The 26009-nt window shown below is 35.5% G+C and overlaps 1 protein-coding gene across 1 annotated transcript; it reads right to left on the bottom strand.

Moving 5' to 3' along the window:
* Positions 1-658: 658 nt before the first annotated feature.
* SLC25A46 (solute carrier family 25, member 46) lies at positions 659-26009 on the bottom strand. The gene is made up of 8 exons (XM_004678366.2): positions 25627-26009; positions 23222-23264; positions 21416-21473; positions 19173-19250; positions 18637-18737; positions 10284-10340; positions 9030-9087; positions 659-4479 (listed from the first exon to the last, which is right to left on the bottom strand). Exons 1-8 carry the CDS (start codon positions 25904-25906, stop codon positions 3901-3903), a joined length of 1254 nt encoding a protein of 417 aa, XP_004678423.1. The 5' UTR covers positions 25907-26009; the 3' UTR covers positions 659-3900.

Genomic DNA, 26009 nt, shown 5'->3' with positions numbered 1-26009 from the left:
TCTTGCACATCTCAAGTGTAATCTGTGCTTTAGGTGACTGCAGACCTTTTCTGATCATATCACGTTTCCAAGTCATGCCCACCATTTTTCTACCCTTACTTGCAGTTAGATAAAACAGAGGGTCAGCACCTTACATTCATCCTTCAAGTTGTTCCTACAGAGGCTAGTAAAATAGACATAAATGTCTGCTCTATTCTTTCCAGAACCAAGGGGCAGGTCCCACAATGGCACAGGGGCTGTTTACAAGATCGCTACAGATCCAAGAGGGGACATTACAAAATCAGTCTACTATTTAGTTGTCTCTCTCTTGACTCAGAATTCAGTAGATTGTTTTCCAGCATTTGACAAAGTTGATTTTGACAGCTTCTGGTCATTTCCCCCCTAAGTTTCTTATTAAGAGACAACGGCTTGGAGCTACTTGTCACTTTGCTGTCATCACTTCAGCAGTTACTTAGACAAGTCAAACTTTCTGCTATTTTTTTCTTAAATAACACTTCTCAGAAAATGCCTATATGAGTCAATGAGGAAATGTGTAAGACTTTTACAAAATATGGTGATAGGACACCTTATCTTAGATGTTTCTTGTGAACAATATCAGTTACTTCAAGGTTTATTAAATGATTAGTAAATAATAATTTACAGGTACATTTTTCTTGGACTTCTAAGAAAATTACTTTTTCCACCAGATTGTGTTGTCTAGCATCACTAAGAGAAACATACTAGTTTTATTTCAGCATTTTATTAGACCTTTTCATAGCACAGTTTACTGAAAACATTTGAAATACTGAGACAAAAAGAACTTTTAAAAAAAAAAACACACACACACTAAGACAAAACACCTCTTCCAGCTGAGGTAATATTTATAAGATTCATGGTCAAATCACAAGTTTTTGCTACGATGTGATACAATTTGGTACTATCAGTGATGCTCAATAACTAAAAAGATATCACATTTCCAGCTTATATTAGAAGATTAAGAGAAATATGCATCTATTTGAGAGAGCAGAAATGCCACAGTTAACTATCACTCAAATTCTATTGCAAAGTGAATTGTCAGGTGATTTCACTTCCAAATATATTACTGAAAATAATTCAGACTTGGCAACCTTTTCAAAAGCCTGCAGAGTAAGCAAATTAAGAGCAAATATCCTCTACAATCTTAGCTGGAAAAAAATATATAGCAGCACATTTTATTTTCTGAACACATGTATGAACCTACAGTAGTACCAAAGCCAGTGCTAAAGGCAGCTCTGAGTAGTCAAGCGCATATGCACAAGCAAGCTCGGCCTGCACCTCTCCAGGTTTGTTTTTAGAAATGCTGGCTGGTATCAAATTCCCAGCCCATGAGCATCTTGAAACTGGTTTCTTTTTCAATCTTCAACTGTCATATTTATACATCTAGTGCTGGTTGAAGCCTTGAATAATTTTATGAGTCTGCAAAATAGAGAATGGTATCTTGGTCAAGATGTATATACAGTTTCGGTGAATCAATAAATAAATTAATATACTAAGCTAAAATTTACCTGGCTTTTCAGTTTTTAATTCTATTCTTCTCAAACTATTTAACTCAAATCAAGAAACCCTACAACATAAGGCAAACACCTCACACTTCAGCAGCATAGCCAAAACTAGGCTTATGTAATTGGGATTTTAGACTTTTGAAACATCTTATCCACAACCTATTAGAGATACTAAATTTAAAAAAAAACAAAACAAAACAAATGTGAATGTGAAATGTAGTCCAAAATTATTTGATTTTGTAACCTATGTGCTAAGGAAATAATGGAATTTTAGAAAAGGAGAATATGTCTAATATTCATCTTACTTGCTCCATTCGAAATTCAGTTAAAGTATTTGGCTGTTATTTACATGCTTGAGGTTTTATATATTTTTTTATATTTCAACTAATTTGGAAAATAAAAAATTTGTATTTTACTTGCCACTTTTCGATTTTTGTTTTAATGTGAATTTGTATTCTTACTCTAGTGATAAAAAAATAAGATACACTTTATTTGCATGATATTTAGACTGTCAATTTTATGATCCCATAATGAAAGAGGTTTATATAACTAAATATCCTGATATATCTAATTTTTAGCTAAGGGGTCATATAGGCTTTCACTCAGAAATACTAAATTCCATTCAGAGCCTGTTTCAGTGTTTTCTGAGCTTGGTATTTTATGAAATGTACACCTATCTGAAACCATCTTATTTGACTATAATACAAAATAAAAAGTGTTTAGGAAGCTGGACATACCAAGAACACAAAAAATTACTTAGCCATTCAAAAGAAAATGACATAGGTTGGACAAGGTACATTATAAAACATTAATCATAAAATACATGTGATCAGTGTTATTTTTCATTTTCATCTTGGTAGAATTTAAAGTGAAAACTCATGTGTTTTAGTATTAAAAAACACATAGACATTTTAGTGTATATTGTTTCTTAGTTTTGGCTGTTATATATTGTTTCCAATACTATTCATCATTACAAAGTAATCATTTCTCTGGCAATTAGCAAAAAAGAAACCTGTGTGTATGCATTCTAGGTTGGAAAACATTGGCTCTGAGTCATTGTGTCAGTGTTTTGAATGAAAGCTATAAAACTGGCATATCATTCACATTTTAATAATGATGCACCAGTCAAATGTGTTGATCACTTACTATACAAAAAGTCTTCCCACCAAATTCAATTTAGGGACAGCATTTTTATTAAACTGGTTAATATTTTTTTATTTGTTGAAACTTACTTCTTTTGCTGATCTGTAAGAAACAAGAATACACCTTCTGTAAGCTTGTAATTTTTATCAGTATTCATCCAAATGTTTAAAAACAAAGTACTGAGGACAAATCTACTTCCCCTTTATGTATATCAAGCTTGGAGAATAAAAATTTTAAACAAAATATGGAAGAAAATGAAAACTGAAGCCATTATTTAATGATGCCTGTACAGAAGAGAGACAGACTCCCAGGTGGGTTTTTACTGTGTCTCCTCTAAGAAAAGTCATCCAGAGATGAAAAGCAAGTGACATTCCTTCTAGTACATAATTTGTACACATGGTGATACCAAGTTAGTTATCATGATTATTTTATATTCTTTTTTATGAGTGGCTCTAAAAATAGCCTGATGCTTTATAAACTAGATAAGCAAAACAAGTATTAATTGTATGACAAATTTTAAGTTACTTGCACTGAAATGCTAGGTTTGTTGTTTGCCTTAAATCTTACAAGTACCTTGACTTTTAATGCTTATTCTGATATTCCAGCAGAATATCACTTTAGGCAATAAGAGTGGAAAATTTATACAGAAAGAAATTCAAAGAAATTCCAAGTAATTTGTGTATACATAATAATTGTATATAGTAGATGTAAAACCATTAAAAATAATTCTATATAGACCATGTAATTTAAAACTCTTCAATTCTTGTTTACAGATTACCAGATGTAATCCTCAAATATTTATCATTGCAGATGTATTTATTTACTTAAAGGGAAACTATGACCTTCTAATTTTACACACTACATTAAAGATGACATAGTCATATCAGTTGAAAAGGTGAAATAAACATGTAAAATAAATGGAATAAATTCAGTTCTATGAAATTTTGTTTGATGACAAATTTTTGCTTCTGCTCAGAATAATTTTTAGTTCAGTACAAGTGATATAACAGTAAGAATTTATGTGAGCTTTACTTTTACTGCATTTGTCCAAAATATATACCTATGCGTGGAAAAAAAATGAAGTCAATATAAGCATGGATAGGTTTTTCTTTTTTTAACCAGTTTCACTTTCTAATCCTTACCCCCCACCCACCCCACCTTATTTTACTTTTATCTCTCATAATTTCAATACAAAGTATCCAGATTATGTCTTTTAGACCAACCAGGAGCCAAAATCTCAAATGCTATTTTGAAGAAGGGTAGAGTAAATAATTTTTGTAATTTGTAAAACAGCTGCATGCAGTGTATACTGTATTATAACAGCACCGAACCCTTTATAAAAACCAAATACTCCTTCCTCCTGCCTTATGGTATTAACACAGTCTCTCATTCCCTCATACTGTGTATTAATTGGAAGCACTTCATAGCCAAGGTCTGTATTGTCAATTATTGTGCGTGTTCCTTGAATGTGAAGGCGGTGCAAAACTGTTTCCAGTGGGTAAAGTATAACATCAGAGCAAAGACTAGCAGCAAAGTTAGCAATAAGTTCTGGAAAATAAGCATCCAGCATATTCTGCACCGGGCTAGTATTTTCAGTTAAGTGGCTATTATAAGTCTTTCGCTTTAGAATTAGTAGAACAAACTTCTGAACAATTGAGCTAATGATGTAATGAAGAACCCCATGCAGCACGGTAGGGAACACCAAGGAAAGAAGTGGAAGTAGTCGTTTGCTATGAGGCACTCCCAAACCCATCACTCTTCCAATTCCTTCTTTAACACATTCCAAAATTCCAGTATTATCTCGAATGATCTCACTCTGAAATAAAAGTGATACAAAAAATTAATTTTCTTCTTTTACCACGAACAAGGACACTTTTTTCCATTCTATTTTTATTAGGTAACATTGGTTTCCACACCAAACATGAATCACAGGCATAGGTTTATACCCGTTCAGGGGTATGTTACCACACTACCAAGGCACCTGACTAAAGAGGGAAAGGATCGAGGGTTTGTAGATTTTAAATGCTAGCTAGGCATTAGCTTTTGTTTGTATTTTTACCCCATGTGTAATCTGTTAAGAAAAGGCAGCAGTGCCGCTGGGAGCTATTCTACTGGGGAAGGGAAACTGGAGAGGAGAGATGGGGGTACACACCTGGTTTTCTTACCTTTGAGAAGTTCCTCAGAGCTCATTTTATAAATCAAAACTAGATGATACCCAAAGAGGCTAGTGTTTATATAGAGTTCTCAAGCATGGGTCGCAACCCTGCCTCCGTCACTTACTGGCCACGTGACCTAGCGCAAATTATTATACTTTCCTAGGAGTTCAGGTTATCATCTAAAAACAGTAAGTACCATCTAACTTTCATGCAGTTGCTGGAAATAGTAAATGAAACGAGTTCTTATACCGAGGGCGCAATTAAGAAATGTTAGTCATTATCACCTAAAATGTCTCTGCTATTTCAGATTTGGAGGATATGTATAACAAAGCTTGCCATACAGATTACAGAAGGAAGGAGAAGCTGCAAAGGAATAGCCAAAGCCTTTGCTCTAACAACAAATGCAGAAGAGAACACCAACGAATGATGCTAACAAGTTAGTAGGCGCCATACCATGCCATTGTGTAGACATTGACTTCTCGTCAGAGGGAAATAAGGAGGTGGTGTTAAGCAGAAGATGGGCACGATATGTCTATGTTTACAATACCACTGGCTTTTGTACAGAGTATTGCATAATCCAAAAAAGATCTTGGACTGGGCTAGCAGGTAGCAAAGGCAGTAAAGTGCTTCACCTGTGCTTATATTCTAAAATTACAGTCAGTGGGACTGATTTATTGGTGGGAGGATTTGGAGTACTGGAAGGATGACTGAGAGGCTGCTAGCCAGAGGATACAATGGAAGAGCAATGCCTTTTATGGAGTTGGAAAACATTGCTGAAGCAGCAATTTGAGAGAGAAGAACAAAAGGTCCCAAATGGAGTTCACAACTTAGATTGCAAGATTGTAAGTTGTATGTATTATAAATGTTCTCATAAACATTATATTTAAAACCACTAGGCTTGTATAAGCTCACCTAACCTACTAATCCATTTCCCTTTCTGACCAGTGACCCCTTCCCATTCCTGTCTATCTTTAAAACATAGCAGCCAAAGAGATCATAATAAAGACATAAGCCAGACTGCATTACAAACCCATCAAATACTTTCCAGACCCTGAAAGCAAAGGTCAAGTGATTCCAATGTTCCCCAACAGTCTATGTGATCTGACCTTACCTTACCTCGGGGATATCACCTTTTCTTGTTCTCCCCCTTGCTCACATACCTCCAACTATATGAGCTTCTATTTTGCTCCTCCCACTGAAGAACCTGTGTGTTTGCTTTCCCTCACAGAATGTTCTTCTTACAAATACTTACCGAATCTTATCCTCTGATCTTTATTCAAATGTCATCTTCTCAATGAAGACTTTAATTTTCAAAAAATAGTAGCCACCTTTTCTTTTCCAATACACAGTTTTTAAATTAACTGTGTTCCCTTGAGCTTTTAGTATCGTTTTGTATACTTTATAAAGTGGTTTATGCTTTGTTTCTAACTCTCTACCCCACAAGAGCATCAGAGCAGTAACAACAGAGTATTTTTGTCTGTTTTGTTTGCTGCTCTATGTCCTGGGTCTACAAATAATGCCTGATATAGGGATTATTTTATAGGCCGATACTCAATAAATACTTAATGAATTACAAGAAATTTAGCAGTCAAGAAAATTAACTGAATAGGTAAAGTGAAGTTAATAAAAATCTTAACACTAAGCTGGTAAGTCTGAAACTGATGGTAGGGAATATGAGTTAACATGGATCCTTAACCAGGAAAAGGTAGAAGCACTGTAATTTCAAACACTATCCTTACAAAAGTAGCAGAAAGGCCTTTAGAATGTAGGAGTCAAGACTTAGAATGCAGAGGCCAAAGTAAGGATTCTTAAGACAATGGATCACAAGAAAGTTCTTACTCAAGGGCTTCAGAAGTTGTTCTTCCAGAGATTAAGTTAACAAAAGCATATTTTTCAAGGGAAAAAAAAAATGTTCTCAAAGAGATCTGGGATTCCCAAAAGGGCAAAGGTCACTGAACATGACTTTGGAGGAGGCTACTGTAGCAAGCTGAGTATGTGGCAAAGCAAAGATGAGTGGTTGTCCAACATTGGGGAGGAATAGAGTAATCTTAGATACTTATTAGTGGAGTTAGAAGTAAGAAGATATGATTGATTAGGAAGTATGAGAGAAATATAAAAATCTCCACCAAAAACTAAAACTAAAGCTTTGAGTCTTTAGGGTGAAAATAACAATATTACTGTTGTAGAAAGACAAGCAGTTCTAAAGGAAGTTAATTTTCAGGGGAAAAATTAAGATGGTTTTAGTACTATAGTTGGGTTTGAAATGAAGTTGATTTAACAAGTTAAAAATTATAGTAAAATAATCCATGAGTATAAACATGTGCTCTAGGTCTCATTTGTGAATACAGGACAAAAAAAAAAAAAAAAAAAAAAGCAGTTACTAAAAGAAGATGAATATAAATCTAATAAGGTGCAAGAGTTCAAGCTAATCAGACAAAAGGAATTATTAAAAAGGCGGGATTTAACAAGTAAAACCTGGAGTTCTAGGAAAAAGAGGCCACAATAGACTTAAAAATTAAGTTAGGGCCCTCCCTGGTGGTGCAGCGGGTTAAAGCACAGAACTGAGAATCTAAAGCCATTTCTGCATGAGTTCGATTCCGCCTGCCCCTGAGGTGACCACATGGCGTGGCAAACCTCTCCTGGCCTGCCCGCTGCTCCCCTCAGCAGTGTCGATCTGCCTGTTCTGTTCCCCACTCTGTCTCTGGTAAAGCCTCTCACCACCCCTGAGCCTCTGGCCTGTAACCCAGTTCTGTATGCACAAATAAATACATCTTTAAAAAAAAAAATTAAGTGAGCTGGGCATTTAATTTAATCATTAATTAAATTTAATCATTAATTAAAATTTTATGAATGAGCAAATTAAATTGTGGGAAGATTAAGAAATTTGGTTAAAGACACATGTTGAATTTAATTAGAGAAATGTGATTGTGATATTCTGTTTAATGCTAAAATTTGCTTCCCTCCAATATATCTTGGTGCTTAGTTATTTTTCCTTTAAATAATTATCTTCCTCCTTCCCTTCTTTATCTACAAAATAAAGATAACTCAAATAGTAAACTGTATAAATTATAGCCTCACTTAAAGGTCATATTTTTTATTTATCATAATAAATATAAGAATAAAGTGTATTTAGGTAATAAGGTATTAACATCAGAGTTAATACTAACAAAAATTTTTAAAAATTAGAAGCCAGTGGTGGAGTCAGAAAAGCAGCTAAATGAAAAAAGTAATTGGAAGAGGAAACCCTGATGAAGATTTCAATAAAGAGGGATCGCATATATAGTAAAGACCAAAAATATTCTGGTGGATCTCATATTAGAGACTGAAGATAGGTTTTACACAATCAGTTGAATTTCATGAACAGACAGAATTAAAACTATCTTCATCACTATCTTCAGTTTTAGGTGGAGTAATAGTAATGTGGCAAGAAAGTACATTAGTTAAATGTACTACAAGCGCCACCATGTGGCTGGAAATAGCAAAATAATTTAAACTGTTAGCAGGAGATGGCTTTAGCTTTGCAGTCCCTACAACACTATGGTATCAAATCTAAACTTGCATCCGTTTGTCCAATATAGAGTTTTAAATTACTTAAGGAGGAATAATTAAACAAGAAATTTTAATAAGGTGATTTCTTATGCAGGTGCTTGATTTTTTAATGTGAAATAGTTGATGAATTTCTGTACATTTAACTTGGATTCTTAAACTTTAGCTTCTCATAAAAACCTATGATGGAAAAAAAAGGGGGGGATATTTAAAAAACACGCTCTTAGTAACATACCTATGGGAAATATCTGCTCTCTTTTATAACTATCATGCATTATGCTCAGGTAATTTATTATGATAAGTGGTAACTATTTTTGTCTTATATAAAGGTTTTAAAAAGTTGAAAAAAAATTTTTATATTTAAAGAAAGTCATAGGCTGGTTCTGAGATATCTGAGATATATTAATGAAGAGTATAGCTGTGTATGAAAGGGATAAATATAAAACTAGAAGAGTGAGGTACGTTCCCAAAGGAAATGTACATACCAGCAATGCTTCTAGTAGAGTACAGAATTTTTGATATGTGTGGTGTCTTGTCTGTGAAATAACAATTTTAAACAAACCCAAATCTTAAATTTGTCTGTTCATCAACCATACACACACAAAATACAGTACACATTTAAAAAATATTTTTAACTAAAAAATAACAATTAAAAATAGCTCACCTGCACTGTTTCAATTAGACTTGCTGAATAAAAAGGCATTGCCACCATATAAGTCAGGCTGCAGAAATTAAAACAAACTTATGAGTATGCTCATATTAAATTTTTTAATATTTACTTTAATATATCAACATACTTTATATTCACATTTGAATGACATTTTAAAGTTTTTTATCTATAGCCTAAAAAAATTTATTTCAGAGTCTTCAACAATTAAAAATGAAAAATTAAGTATTAGCAATAATACAAGGACAGCCTGCAAATATATATATATATATATATATATATATTATCTAAACTAGTAAAACAGAGGCTCATTTATGATTCACTATTTGGATATCTACCTGCATAATAGCTCATGTAGCCTATAAATCTGATACTTGAAATTTAGGAAGAAAATTTAAATTAGGGATCCAAAGCTTGCCTTTCTGGTGATCTATGAACAAGGACATTGTTCCACTATTATCCTATCTATTCTTGTTATCCATTCCCGATTTCCCACCCTGCTAGGCTAATCCAGTCTTCAAGTGAGTGAAGTTCCCTTGTATTGTTAAAAAAAAACAATATTGTACAGCTTTGCAAAGTTGTGTCCTATCATAATATAGTCAGATATAGTAGCATTACAACTTTGCAAGCCTGCAAAATATAGTTATTTAAAATGATATCAAGGTGGGACTTACCTAACCCTACGGGCCAGGTCCTGGCAAGTAGTGGTTTTCAAGATGAAGGGAACATCACTAAGTAATAATATGGCTGGAATGTCCCACAGTGGGAGCCAGCAAGCTGGGGGGTTTCCAATTCACAATCTTCAAAAAAAATTAAAAAGTGAAGAGTAAAATTCTAATCTACAAAAATGGCCAGAGTTGCAAAATCACTAAATGTCTTTAAGACTGCATTTTAATGACACTAAGGTTTTGAATTTGCTTATTGTTGTACAAATCTCTGCTTAATAAAATAATAATATTTATGGCAATTTGGGTTAAACAAGTTGAAAACCTTTGCTATCTTCCTAAGAACACATAGAAAAATTAGGTTGTGACTGCATTTCAGCTTCAAATCAGAAAGATTTATTTTAAAGATAATGTTTATTTCAGGATTTTTCTTAAACTCAGTGTTATTTCTCTTTTGAAATTCTAATCCCACAGATATTTCATTGTTTTAATTGCCTTCATTGTATCTATTTAATATATTTTTTTAGTTCTGAGGCTATAAAAATTAATGGAAATTTTTAATACATACACCACTTTTGATACTTACGATTTCAACAGAAGGTGTTCTCCTATTTGTTTGGGACTCCATTTATGTGAAACCTCCCTAAAAATAAGTAAAAAGTTAATTAAAATAAGTCATAATACTTAAAACATTTTGAATTAGCCCAATTTTCAAAAAGGCAATATTGAACATTAAACTTTTTAGCATTAAACTTTTAACATTAAACTTTTTATATTTCTTTAGAAGAAATATATTCTAATGGTGAACATTTTCCTTTCTGGAATACAATTTGAAAACCTGAGGAAGCATATACAGTTGCTTTGTATGTGCTAATAGAAGGGACTAACAGTTACAAATTATAACTGATTATAAAAATGAACATGAGAAATTAAGGGAGGAGAAACAAAAATGATGGGTTGAGAAAGAATGAATGATGGAGAGAAAGCAAAATAAGGAATAAGATGAAGGAATTAAACAGTTTTAAAAGGTATATAAAAATAAGGGTTAGAAAATAAAACAAAATTAGTATGACATTTGTATAGCACCTAATTTCCGAAGTACCTTTACTTATTATAAGGACATTAATTTTGTGGCCTTTATTATAGTTCCTTATATTTTTGAGCAACAACTGTATGCCAGGCACTGTCCCTGGGCTTCATGTGGATTATTTCTAATGCTCACAATGACCACATTGCCTTGTCTCATAGACAAGGAAGTAGGTTCAGAGAAGGTTCATAACTTGCCCAAAGCTATACAACCAGTTAGTGGTACAACTGGGTCCGAAGCCCTGGTCTCTGTAATGCGGAATCTGCACTCTTTGTCTGTACCTCTTCTCATCTCCCTTGATGAGAGCAGCATTCCGTAAGAAAAGCAAAGCTGGTGCTGTCACATTTGACTTACTTAGAGAAAAATGAAAGTGACAAAGATGTCAGGCATATGTTCAAAGGAGAAAGGTAAAATGCCAGGTCTGGGACTATGTACTTCCTGTTATTTAGGTTTCTTTTCCAAGCCAGAAAAAAAAGAAGGAAAAAAAAAAAAAGAGGCAAATTGAAAGAAGAACAAATTGGGAAAGATTGTTTATCAAGCATGAAATAAAAAAGCAGAAAAGAACATTGAGAGTAAAAATGACAGCAAAATAGGGGCAGAAAAATATTGAAGCAGCACTTAGAAGTGGATGGAAGGGAAAAAGGCAGACTATAAATTTCTGCTACCAGTTTACCTAAAAAAAGTAGTACCTACAGCACCAACGTCAGGTAGAACCTGAGAAAACCCGTTTCTATTTGAGCTGAGTGAATATGGTAGACATAACGAAAGAGAGCAAGAAATAAAGGAATGCATATATTAAAAAAGTGAAGAAAAGCTAATCACTAAGAACCTAAGTGCACTAAAAATAGTACAATTTTTGCTTGGGATGAGGTGTGAACTTTTCCACATTTTTCTGAATGCAGCGCCTTAGACTGCTCGGCCATCCTGACTGCAGTTTTCCACATTTTTCTAAGAAACTAAATGGTCTGCGGAAAAACTTAGAAAATGGAATAATCACCTCTGATTATAAGACCTCAGAGGGCTTCCTGGGTCATCTTCTGGCTTAACTGACAATGAAATATTATAAATGAATGAATAGCCATACATAAATATAACTGTAATGACTTAGTATAACTTGGTTCAATGACTAAGATGAAAAATATAGAAGAGATTAGGATCGCCCCCTCCCATCCTGACAGTGACTTTGTAATTATAAAACAAAATATACTGCATAGTTTGCAAATCATCTGGATGCTGCTACTAATCTTTCCATGGCCTCAGGTTACTATGGCATTGAGATAAAACATGAAACCAGGCCCTCCCTGGTGGCGCAGCGGGTTAAAGCACAGCATTAAGAAGCGAAAGCCACTTCTGCATGAGTTCGGTTCCCGCCTGCCCCGGAGGTGACCACATGGCGTGGCAGACCTCTCCTGGCCCGCCCGCTGCTTCCCTCAGCAGTGTATTTCATCGATCTGCCTGTTCTGCTCCCCACTCTATCTCTGGTGAAGCCTCTCACCGTCCCTGAGCCTCTGGCCTGTACCCCAGTTCTGTATGTACAAATAAATAAATCTTTAAAAAAAAAAAAACAAAAAAACATGAAACCATCCTAACAATATGAACAAACGGGTTTGTGGCCTGCATTTCTGTAAGGAGTGGGCCACCCTCTTGTGGAACACTGATAACTACTTCCAGTTCTTCAGATCATTAAGATTATTAAGGGAAAAGTGAAACTTCAAGTCAAGTTAAAAAAAAACTTGAGACTTGTATCAGTTTTCTACTTCTTCATAAAATGGGTAAAACTTACTGACAAGGTTCTAAAAAGTTAATATTAGTTCATTTAAATGCTTTGGGAGAAGAGCAGTATAAAAATTTACCTGTAATTAAACCTTTCTATACTTCATTGTCAAATACCAAAATATGTGCATATATATTTAACTCTATTTTCACAAGCAAAAACTGTCCTTACCATTCTCTCAATTTCAAATAGCTGCCTTCTTTAAGTAAACTTCCCTCAACCCAACTCAAACTCTTACTTCCAGCTACTTCCCTTCATCTCTTTTTGTGCCCAGCCAACTTTCTAAATTTGCTATTCCATGTCCTGATTTCCCACTCACCTCAAAACCCTCTCCAAATTGGCTGGATCCCATTCGTCTGTGAAACCATTTCTTGCCAAGGTCTCTGTGACCTCCACGTCATTAAGTCCACCAACATTTTAAAGTCTTCCCTATTTGCCTTCCCAGTAGCCACAAGGGCCTCATGTTTTTTGTCGCTTGAGGCACTCTTGGCCCCGTGTGCCAAGTGTGTCCCACACTCCTAGTCTCTCCCTCTGACTCTCCTTCAGGACATGTTTCTTAAATCAACCACATAGTTTGGACTTCTTAAAGTCTCAGGTGCTCTTTTTTTCTTAGTGTGCATCCATACCCCTTTCCTGGACAACCTTTCAACTAAGATGATCGTTTTAAAACCTCTCAAATTTATGATCTTCAGTTCAGACATCTCTAATGTCAACATTTTATATCATATGTCTACTGACAGCTGCCCTTGTATATGACAGAGCACCTGATGATGAACTTGTTCAAAGCTAAACTTCTCATTTTTCTTTCTTAGTTAAATTCTTTTAGTGTTCCCTAGTTAGGAACTGTTAATCTGAAAGGAAAACTATTGAGTAGAATAAAGATATCATTGTGTTTAGCACATAATGTATAAAGTCAGTGCTCCAATGGCATTATTAGGAGAAACAGACAACATGAGAAACTGTAAGATATTTATATAGCTACTTTGAGAAATTTACAGTGAGTCAAACTAAGTTTGAATTCAATTACACAAGTTCTGTGAGAGACTGTACTACACAGGCAGCAATGAGGACAGGTGCTCCTGATGTTAATGATCTGAGAAGAAATGCCATGTGAAAATAAGTGTGCTTCAAGACAGAGCAACACATAGTCTAGCTCATTTCACCTGGGGAAAGATCTGCGCAAGGCCTAAGCAATACATGAAGAGATTATAGATGGTGATCTTGTTTTATGTATATTTTTTAAAAGTAATAATACTGAGAAACTAAGAATGGAAACTTAACAGACACTACGGACTTAACCTCTTTTGCCTCTGATGTGATCACACTCAGTGTAATAAAATAAAATAGTGGTAAATCTATATCATTTCATCTGTTCTACCTAGTGATAGTGATCCCTGACAACTAGGTGCCTCCGGTCAGGGAACCCCTGAGTGCATGTCCCTGAGTGCATGTGTTAGCTTCTGGGAATTGCTCTGGCTTTGCTGTTTTATCTGCTGTCACTTTGCTTCCCAAGAACAAAAAGTCCACCCCACCCAAAGAAGTTAGAATGAAAAAAATGTTTAACCTTTACTATAAAAAATGACTTTGAAATCTAGTTACACAAGTTAAAATCCTAGAAGTCATTCTTGTTACCTCTACTTTTCCCACTTTAGTCCTTTAAAATGATCCAGTATTACTATAGATTTATTTTATTTAGTTGTATATCTCTTTTTTTTTTTATTGAGGTGACAGTGGTTTAGAACTCTATGGCCCTCCCTGGTGGCACAACTTAGAACTCTATGGCCCTCCCTGGTGGCACAACAGGTTAGGATGCAGCACTGCAAGCGAGCCTCAGCCGCTTCAGTGCAAGTTCCAAAACCCGTCGGGAATGGACCCATATGGCACAGCAGACCTGTCCTGACCTGCCCACTTCAGTGTACTTCATCAGTCTGCCTGTTCTGCTCCCCACTGTCTCTGGTGGTCTCTCACTGCCCCTGCACCTCTGGCTTGTATCCCAGCTCTGTATGAATAAAGAAATCTTAAAAACAAAAAACAAAACAAAAAAAAAAAACACACTGTATATGACTTAGGGTTCTATGTCCATGACCCTTTAAACATGTAAATTTAATCGTATCATTGACCCCTGCTTTGAAATTCTTAAATATTCTTGATGTGGCATACAAGGCCATAAACAGATTGGCTCCTGCTTCTTCAGCATTCTCTCACTTTGCTCTCCAGCTTGGCCTCTGGAATCCAGCCATTTGAGACTTCTCTAAGTTACCTGAATTCTCCATGTTCATTACTAAACCATCTTTATACAAAGTGGTCTATGCCTCCTAAGCATTGCTGAAGTCTTAGGTTAAATTTTATTAGAGACACTCCTTTTAATCTTAATCCTCATAGAATAACCTTCCCTTTAGCACACAAATCTAAATTTTTAACTGTTCATTCGTTGGATTACTTTACTTAGTGTATGTCCCTCATACTAGAGTCATAGCTTCATGGTTATAGGTACCTTTTGTTTTTCGGCATGGTGTAACTAATTTCTAGTGCAGGTGCTGGCACCAACAGGGTATTCAGGAAATATTGGCTAACTAGGTAAATTAGTAAGTGGAATCTGTTAGCAAAATTATCCAAGTAAATATAATAAAGATCATCATCTTTTGTGTCTTCTTTACTAAAATTCAAAATGAACAAGAGGAAATGCATTTCCATATAACCCATATGTATGTCTATAGAGTAAGAAAGTTAGATAACAAAATCTAATAAAAGTCTATGTCTTCCTAATCCCATTTCCCTTTTTTTTTTTCATTCTAATCTGCAGTTAAAAGTTACTACTTCAGGCCCTCCCTGGTGGCACAGCGGGTTAAAGCACAGCAGTGAGAATCTAAAGCCGCTTCCGCACGAGTTCGATTCCCGCCTGCCTGCCCCGGAGGTGACCACATGGCGTGGCAGACCTCTCCTGACCCGCCTGCTGCTCCCCTCCCGTCGATCTGCCTGTTCTGTTCCCCGCTCTGTCTCTGGTGAAGCCTCTCACCACCCCTGAGCCTCTGGCCTGTACCCCAGTTCTGTAAGCACAAATAAATAAAATCTTAAAAAAAAAAAAAGAAGAAGTGGTATAGTCAGAACTAGGAGTGTCTGGACTCCAAATGGACAATTCTTTACACTTTCCCAGAGTAATTTCTGTATTTTGTTATGTTTTTATAGAATTTTAGTTTTGGTGGTGGTGGGGGGGAGAATTCAAGAATATTTGACAATACTTAACCTCTGATATAAAAAGCAATAGGAAAGCAGCTAGCCAATCATAGAAAATCAGATTTTTAAGTATAAGAGGGGAAAACTTTAAGATACTCAAATCTTTTGTTTTGTTCTTAATATTTAGCAAAGCTGTACTAAAGGAACTTCAAGATTATGAGGCCCTGGGAAAGCAATCGTGTTGGCAAAAAAGCTTGGTGTCAGTCTATTCTGGCTTCATTTCCTTCCTTATGGACTGACTTGCAAGATTAATACACTCGTGGCTGTACCTTCAACCACCTCTCTCCTTGTCTATTCAAAAACTTTATCTTGCCTAATGTTCAACTTTTGATTAATGAATGATTCAAAGCCTTTATCGTGATACCTGATATATAATGTTGACAAAGAAAATTAGTCTTGACAAATTACACATATACAAATTTGTGATTTACAGTATTTTCTGTTAACAGTCCTCCCATAGGTTCCTTTTAAGGTTTCCTTTGTTATACATAGGGATGAATGTCCCACAACTATATCCTTCTTCACATACTTTTCTACTTTAACACCTGCGTTCATCCTTTTTTTTAACTTAAAGACCTTACATTCTGTTTCACAGAGAAAACAGACCCAGAAGCAAATTTCCCCTATTTTTCTACCCTCTTCTTCCAAAAGTATCTACAATTATAATTCTCCTCTTTTGGCTTCAAGCACACTATCATACTGTATTTTATTCTGTGAGCATCTCTTACTACCTTTCAACTGCCTTTCCAGCTAAAGGTATATACACACATATACACACACAAAACATGAGTGCACACATCTACATGGTACATGTATGTATACATGTATACTCAGGATTCTGTCCTTGGTTCAATTTATGTCATTCAGTTTACACTTTCTCCTCAGGGAAATCCATTCACCCCAAATGTTTCAACTGCCTTTTTTTTTTTAAGATTTATTTATGCATAACTGGGGTACAGAGGTGCAAGGGGCAGTGAGAGGATTCACCAGAGACAGAGTGGGGAGCAGAACAGGCAGATGCACGAAGTATACTGCTGAGGGGAGCAGTGGGCGGGTCAGGAGAGGTCTGCCGTGCCATGAGGATCACCTCCAGGGTGAGTGGGGATTGAATCATGCGGAAGTGGCTTTAGCTTCTTAGTGCTGTGCTTTAACCCACTGAACCACCAGGGAGGGCCTCAACTGCTGCTTTTATGTTACAAAATTGAAAACTATGTCTCCAGTTTCTAATTTTTTCTATGATGCTGATCCAGGGTTCCAACCACTTTTAAGATATCTTCTGAGTGTCCTAAAGGAATCTCAAACTTCATGATTGAAAGCTTTATCTTCTTACCACTTCAAATAAGTTTCCTTTATGAATTCTCTAACTTAATTCTGGTCTAGAAATCTGTCATTGCTTACAATTCATACTCCCATATTGATTGCCATTCCCCATCTATCACCAATTATTGATTATGCTTCAGAATGTCTATCTAGTGTATACCTTTTTACCCTGTCCTACAGCTCAGGCTCTTTCCACAGTCTGTCCTGCATTACTAGAATTGCTATTCACAGCTCTCTGACTACATCAGTTCATTTTTTTAACAAGTTTTCTGGGAATATCCTTGGGCAAAGAGCCAATATACTAAACACACATGCACACAAAATCTTTTAGACTCTTGATTTTATAGAGAATAAAGTCTAATCCCCCTGCAAAGGCAAAAACCATGCTTCAGTATAGTACCTCAGCCTCTATTCCTATTATTCCAGTCTATACGTGTCTGTTATTCCAATCATAAGACATTTCTTATTTCCTGATCTTCCAATCTCTATAATATTAGGCATGTTGAGCTACCTGGTGACACAAAGGGTTAAGTTTTGGCACTATGAAGCTAACCACAGCCACTGCAGCATAAGTTCAACTTCTAACCAGGGAGCTAGCCCACATGGTACAGCAGATCTGTTTTATCTTGCCCACTACTCCCCTAGCAGTATATGTCAGTAGATATGCCTATACTGCTCCCCACTGTCTCTGGTGAACCCTCTGACGCCCTCCACCCCACACTTCTGGCCTGTACCCCAGCATATGTATACATAAATAACTAAATATTAGGAAAAAAAAAAAAAGGAGGGGGATACTATCACCTCTATTTGAATGTCATCTTGCTTACTAAGTCAACTCCTACTCATAATACAAAACCTAAATCAGTTTTTTTTTTTAAATTGATTTATTTATGCATACAGAACTGGGGTACAAGCTAGAGGTGCAGGGTCAATGAGAAGCTTCATTAGAGCCAGTGAGAAGCAAAACAGGCAGGTCAATGAGGTACATACACTGCTAAGGGGAGCAGCAGGTGGTTCAGGAGAGGTCTGCCAACCATGATTACCTCCGGAGCCAGGGATTGAACTCGCTGAAGCAGCTACTACTGCTAGCTTGCAGTGCGCCACCAGGAAGTACCCTAAATCAGTTTGTTTTTTGGAAATCTTTGCCAATAACTCAATGCAAAGTTTCCTTGGGCTCTAAAAGGAATTTTAATTATAGCACTAATCACAACATATTGTACCTTTGCTAACACGTATCAATTTGGTGAAACTGGCTACTTGAGAGCAAGCAGGAATTACTCATATATTCATATTTGTTCTTTAAATAATTGTTGACACACAGCTGTAGGAACTACAAAATACTGATAGTTAATAGACCAGAGGCATTTTCTTTATCACATAGAATTAAATAAGATGAAATGAATCACTTAAACTTTATTTTTTCCCTAAACTACTTCAACCAAGTTTTAAATTCAAGATATTTCTAAAAACTGTTCTGTCAAAATTTAATATGAAGCTAATATAGAGAAAACGCTAAAAAGGTACCTTGGCAAGGGTGTAAATTCACTGATTATTCCCTCTGCTCCAAGTGTAATTCCTTGGACAATAAATGTACTTCCCATTCCTTTCCAAAGGGCTCTTGGTCCCTACAATAGACAAAATTTATTGTTATGTTTGTTAATGCTTAAATAAGAAACACAAGGAAGTCCTTAAATAAAATGTGACATTGAATGTGCACTGATGTTTTTCAATGGGCATTTCTGTAAAGGCCAATTAATAGAAAAATTACAACTAAATTATTCCTACCACTACTTTAGTTTGTCAGGTGGCCAACATTAAGGTCAAGATGAACACCCCAATTACTGAGCTACACCTAACATTGATTAGAGACCATTAATATTTAATAACATTTTAGCAAAGGTATAAATTCACTGATTTAGTAACATCAAAAAGATGTCATTACCATGTATCAGTTTTAGTACGAGTAAAGATATTAAACAAATTAAAAGGAATTATTCATGCTTTAATTATTACTAATTTCAACCAGCACATATCTAATTTATAAAATCTATATTTTTTACCTGTGTTTTATTGAAACCGTACATAATATTGATGACTGTAAATGGAGTGAGATGATAATGACGAGCATGGTAATTAACCTGTAAAAAAGATATTTTGTGATTATTTTCTATTATTGCTTTGTGTTTACCTATTATTTTGTTAATCTATAAAGAAGAAATTTTTTTTTCAAAAAACAGCAAAATCATGAGATACAGCATAAACAAAAGTTCAATGCTAAAGTCATCTTACATTACACATTAAAATTACTCTAGAAATTGCTCTAAGTGACCTGTTAGAAGGATAGTACATATGGTTATACGTTATACAAGTAAAATACACAGCAATATCCACTATCAAACAAAACCTGTTTGATACTCAATTGTTTCCTTAAACACTAGAATTATATTCACTGTGGCAAAATGCTCATGATATTTACTACATAGGAACCAGGAAGAATTAAGGAACAGGAGATTCAGCACTACCAATAGCAAGTAATTTATAAACTATAAATTAGTAAATTATCAATCAAATTCAGGAACCAGAACCAGTAACAATTAAATGAAAAATAAACAGAATATCAGATGTGTCACAATCTGATACCTAAGGGTTCTATTTTGTAAAACATTATTTAATGTTACTTATATGCATTTGTTTACATATAATGTAAATGTTTCCATATATAAATCTCTTCACATGTATGTCTGCAATAAGCTGTTTGGGGCACAAACATTGTCCATGCTTTTGAAACAGCTACTTTTCTACACATAATTATGTTTCAGTGGTAAGCATGAACAAATTAATTTTTAGTCATTTACATCTTTTCTAACTCAGTTTTCAAATAAAATAAGCTGTATTACCAAAGCTTTTACCACAGTGTGGTCTACTGATCCCCAAGGGTACTACCAGTCTTTTGGGGGGGGGGTGACAAGGTCAAGATTACTAATCATTTTAAGTATCATTTGCCTTTTTCCTTGTATTTATAATAGTGCAAAGGCAATTGTGGGTTAGTAAAACAAAACTGCTAGCTCTTTATTATGAATCAAGGCAGTGGCACCAAATGTATCTTCATACTTACCATATTTAATCTATCCTACTTACTTATAAATAATTAAGACTTTTTTCCTGAAGAAAGTCCTTGATAAAGCAGTGAAAAATATAAATTTTACAAAATCTTTCCTCATGACCATGCATCATGTAATTTTCTGTGTTTTATGTAAGGAAGAAGCTATCATGGAAAAAAGTACCTGTATCATGGGGTACAGCTTCAATTAGTCACTTCTTTCTTAGAACAGTATTTTTGTTGGAAGAACTAATAGACTAGTTATTCACACTTAGGTCAGACATACTTTAAAAATAAGTGAGCTTGTTTACTGAAAAAAGACAACATTCACTGCCAATAATAAAATTGAGATTATAAGCAAAAATTAAAATTTTGGAAGAACTATCTTTATCATGGGGTATGTTAATACTGAAACACGTTTCCAGTGAGCATAGTCAAAATTTTAATGATGGTGTATGTTTTTCGATATTGTATAATCAAACATCTATCTAAACATTTGGAAGCTCTCGACAACTCAGCAAATCTATTTTTTAAATAATCAATCTAATCAAAATAGTACAAAATAGTGCATAGGTAAAGAAATCTGTTAATGTGGAGAATAAACAGATTTTAATTTAACATTATAAATTTATAAGTTAACAGATGTGGCTTCTGATTTCATATTGCAAATTACCTTTAAGAATTACTAGCTACTGAGTTTGGATATAGTGCAAAAAAGAATACTTTTACAATTATCTGAAAATATGCCAATTTTCAAATATATGTGTTCAAAGTGGTATTTTGATATCTTTCAAAAAAAATGTACTGAGACAGATTCCTGCTCAAGTAGTTATGAAAATCTGGATGTCTCCCATTACACCAGACATTAAGATAGCTATAAAAATGTAAAATGACCATTTTTCATAAAAATGTTTATGTTACTACCTGGAAGGGTTAATGTGTTTAAACAAATTAAAGAAATATGCATTAAAAATTTATCAATTTTTATTTCTGAAATGGTAGATATTGGTAAATAAAACCAATATATATAAAAGTTCTTTGGAGGTCAGTCATTTTTAAGATGTAAAAGATTTCATGACCAAAATATTTGAAAACAGACATATTACAAATTTTGTAATATTTACCACAGGAATAATAATTACAATATTATGAGATCTATATGTCAAATAAGGGTTAGAATTATTGTTTAGACGGTTCATTTACCTGACACTGGCGGCGTAGAACAATGCAAGGATGGGCCAGTACATTTTCTGTAAAAAGACTACAAAAGAATGATTTCTATAGAGATACATATATAATATAGAAAGTTTAATCTACAATATATGCATATAAAATTGTTCTATTATACATTATTTTATACTCTCCATTCTACTGAGGAAAAAAATTAAATTATCTTATACATTTGCAAATTAGCTTACAAGATTAAGTATGAAAGTAACTAAAGTCATATTTGCAAACTGGGAAGCAAGGAAAGCAATATAAACTATTAATATGCATAGTACAAAGAAGAAACTACATCTCCACATCCAAATTTAGGAAACTCCTTTCCTAGGCAATTTAAATGCCCCTTTCTACTCCTTTCATATGTTCTATTAACAGAATTCCTATTAGAAGTGCCATCTATTATTCAGGAATATCTTGGTTTTGATGTACTCTGCACATTAACAGAGATTTTAGTGACTATGTGAATGAGTACTATTTCATGTATCAAGTATTTCTTCTGATAGCTTTTCCCACAAACTAACTACAAATGCAGGCTTAGCACCCATGCAAGTGTGTCTTCACACTCATAGGTATCAATGAACAAATGTTATAAGTATAAAGTGAGGCTAAATAAAAGTAGAGATATTAAGTCTAGCAACAGGAAAAGTTTAAAATAAAAATGTTGTTTCTATTGACATTAACATATTCATGTTTCGCCCTGGTTAAAATATTTAAAACAATGAGTTATCCTGGCATGAAATATGTCTGTGCAATTTCAAAGACTTTGAAACAGTACATTAATGGCCACAAAATCAAGACTGGAGTTACACCATATACAACGGGATCATTAAAAAGAAAAAAATAATGGTGCTCATTAATGCTGACTGTAAAAACAAAACCTAGGTAAATATCAAGGTTGCTGCATATGGTCATAAGGAGAAGATTTAATGCCCTATTACTTCTTTTTGGAGGGAAAGATACTATTTTAGATTTGATTTTATTACACATGTGAAAGTTGTTACAACAGCCTTTCTAAATGACAAAATAAAGTGACTACATGCTATCCTTACTGGAAAAGCAAGTTATGGATTTTAATATTTTTTTTCTTTTAAGGTTTTTAATTTACTTATACATTGAAGAAATGGTGCATAGGCCAGAGGTGTGGCGCTAAGAGGATTCACCAGAGGACATAGTAGGAAGCAGTACAGGCAGATCTATTGAAATACACTGCTAAGGGGAGCAGCAGTAAAGAAAGGAGAGGTCTGCTGCACCATATGTAGGTTAGTTCCCTGGCTGGGGATTGAACTCAGACCACAGTGGTGATGTTACTGAGATTTAATCTCTATACTACCAAGGAGGCCCATTTTTTTTTTAATGATTTATTTATTTATGTATACAGAGCTGGGGTACAGATCAGGGGTGCAGGGGCGGTGAGAGACTTCACCAGAGACAGAGTGGGGAGCAGAACAGGCAGATGAACAAAGTACACTGCTGAGGGGATCAGCAGGTGGGTCAGGAAAGGTCTGTCGCGCCATGTGGGTCACCTCCGGAGCAGAGATAGAACTCATGCTGAAGCGACTTTAGCTTTTTAGTGCTGTGCTTTAACCCGCTGCACAACCTGGGAGGGCCCAGAGGCCCAGATTTTAATGCTTTTTTCCCTACCAAATATTATTCAATATGTAATCTGTTTCGCCAAAGAATCAATCTAAAGGAAGCAATACTAAACAAACCATTTAGTATTAAAAATTACATTAAAGAAAAACTTTCAATAAAAACATAACTAAAAATCTTCAGATAAAACCTTACCTTGCAAGTCCAATACCAAATCCAGCAAATCTATTCAACTGCTCTAAAATGGAAGAAATAAGATTACTCACAACCAATATTTAAGTTTACTTTAGAAACACAAAGTTATTTTATTAACCTGTATATTGAAATTCCAGGTCCCAAAGTCAAATTCTGAGAGTGGTCAGGGAGGTTCCTGAATGAATGAAGGATTCCGTTGAGGCTATGACAAGTTCTACAATATAGAAGTTCTATAGGTACAGCAATTGTTTAGCTACAACTCACTTGCCATGGGACTGAGGGCCCAGTGTTTGTTAGCTTTGATTTTTCTGAAAATAAAATTCTAACTTTTGCATGGCATCATTCAATTAAAAAATATTGGAAACTATTTTTAAAAGCATTACAACATTGCATGGACCAAATCAAACATGTCTACAGGTAGAATCTAACAGCTGCTTACAAACAACTTGGGTCTGACAGATACTAACTTTACCTTACATGTTACACAATTATTCATTTGCTGTTATTGGTAGAGAGCATTTATGTTAAGCCAATAGTGCCAAATAAAATAAAAACTAGTGAAAGAGTACTTGGAATAATCAGAATAGGTAGGTAAAGCTCTCCCATTTCCCCAAGTTTTAAACATTCGACAGCAGCTGCTTAATTAGGTTTCTGTGACAGGCACCAGGTTTGTATGTGCTTTTACTAATGGCATGTCTGTAATTCTATTAGAAAAGTTTACAGCTTTTCTAATGCATGTATCAAAAAATAGAAAAAAACTCTCCTTGACTAAAAAGTTCAAAACCTTAAATTGTGAAACGTCACATTTCTAGGGAACTAGACATTACATTTCAGTTATAATACAAATTTACAAGGGATGGATTTTCTCTCCCTTTTCTTCACCATCTCCTCTTTCTCTGCTCTTTCAAATGAAGCAATGCCCTCACTATTCCCTGGTAGCTAGAAAAAAGCCACATAACATACTTCTGCACAAATGATTTGGCTCACCTTTGCCCTGAAAAATGTACAAACTAAATAGAAGTTTATTTTGCTCAATTAAGATACTTTCCTCCTTTAGTATTCCCTTTTTCACATGTACAGATTATTCCTTAATAATAATAGAAGCTATCACTGATATTTTGGAAGGTTTAAGGAAGGTTGACTGTTTTTCACTGTGTGATGCCTGTTAGACATATGGACACTTTAAAATTCTAAATTTACATGCCACATAACTACTGCAAAAACAACAACACACCCAGATTTTACTAATCATTGAAGCATTTATAAAAAGATAATAAGTCAGATTTACCCCCTAAGAAAGTAACTGTTTAATAACCACATACTCATTTTGAATTACTTAAAAATTCCCAGTACCCTTTGAGCAGGAGTAGGAAAAAAAACTAGATAGAAAAAGATAATTGTATGACACTGAGTAAATCAATGGCCCTCCTCCACATTCTCATTTGTTCACTAGGTGATAGTTAACCCAAATCAAATAAATATTGTACCGCCAAGTTAAAATAAAAAAACATGAGAATAAAACTTAAGACTTGAATGTACTTAAGGTTTAATAATTTAATAAAAGCATTATTCTAAACACCTCAAGAGAAAAAAGGTAGACATTATTTGCATTCACTGAATAAAAATGTTGAGACTATGTAGATCAAGCGACAATTAAATCACTTGTATTCTGACGGTCTACTACTGCCAACGCTCTTGATTCTAAAGTGTTACTTTGAAATTGTGTCACCATTTTTAATTCTTTAGTTCGGCTTTTAGGTCTGGAAAAGGAAGAAATTACAGGTGTAGCTTTGGCGGCCTAGAAAATAAACACACACTCCAAGAAAAAAGAATGAAAAAACATATATTTTAACCCACTATACGCTCCCTACTTATACCTCATTTTAACACTTTAAAAAACCCTATCCACCTTCAAGGAGAGAAAAGTGCGGGCTCACTGTTGAGTCTCTTAGCTCAGATGAGAGGAGGCTTGAGCCCAAGCCTGCTGAGGCTGAAAAACTTTTCTTTCCAAGAGCCGAAGGTACAGTTTATTGAATCAAGGAACTACAACTGCCAGTGAATTAGGTATTGTTCACCCAATTCCCAATAAACAGTAATACAATCTAAGTTCTGGCTTGATCCAGGGCATGAGAGGAAACATGCTCAAATCCTTCGAAATTCCTACCCCTTAGCCCATACTTCAAGGAAGGGGTCTTTTCTGGGAAGTGATCCTGGAGAAACCGCTAGTGTGAGGAAGAGGATAAAGGGCCTCTTCAGGAGCAGAGGACGAAAAGAGGGCAGAGGGTGTGGCGCGCCCGGGCCGAGGGCACCGAGACGGGACCCTCCACCAGCTCGCTTCCGGGGTCTGCAGCCCCTCGCCCCGCTCCACGGCGCCCCCCGCCCCCGCCCACTCCCGACTCGCTCACCGCTGCTCTGCCCCGCCACGCCGCCGCCGCCGCCGGGACAAGGTTCCTCCACCGGGCCCTCAAGCGGGGTGGAGGGAATAGGCACGCTGTAGGGAGGGCTCTTTTCGCCCCAGTGCAGGTTGCGGCTCCCCGGGATATCCGGAGGGGTGGTCACCCAATGGCTGAGGTCTGACGCGGTGCTAAAGGACCTGGCAGGGAAAGCTCCGCCGAAGCCCTGCTCGTCCCGGGCACCACCTCGATAGCCCAGGCCATCGAAGCCGTCCGGGCGCCGCGGATGCATGGCAACCCTTGCAGGATGGGGCCAGCCCCCGTGGAGTTCACCACCGCGGGCACCCCGGCGACCTCCGGCCGTCAGTACAGCCGCTCCTCGGCCGCCACCTCCG

Source organism: Condylura cristata, unplaced genomic scaffold (genome assembly GCF_000260355.1).
Source record: "Condylura cristata isolate star-nosed mole 26May11 unplaced genomic scaffold, ConCri1.0 scaffold00007, whole genome shotgun sequence".
NCBI classification, from domain to species: domain Eukaryota; kingdom Metazoa; phylum Chordata; class Mammalia; order Eulipotyphla; family Talpidae; genus Condylura; species Condylura cristata.
The sequence above is the reverse complement of the archived record's forward strand: the minus strand, read 5'-3'. Positions and strand labels throughout refer to the sequence as shown.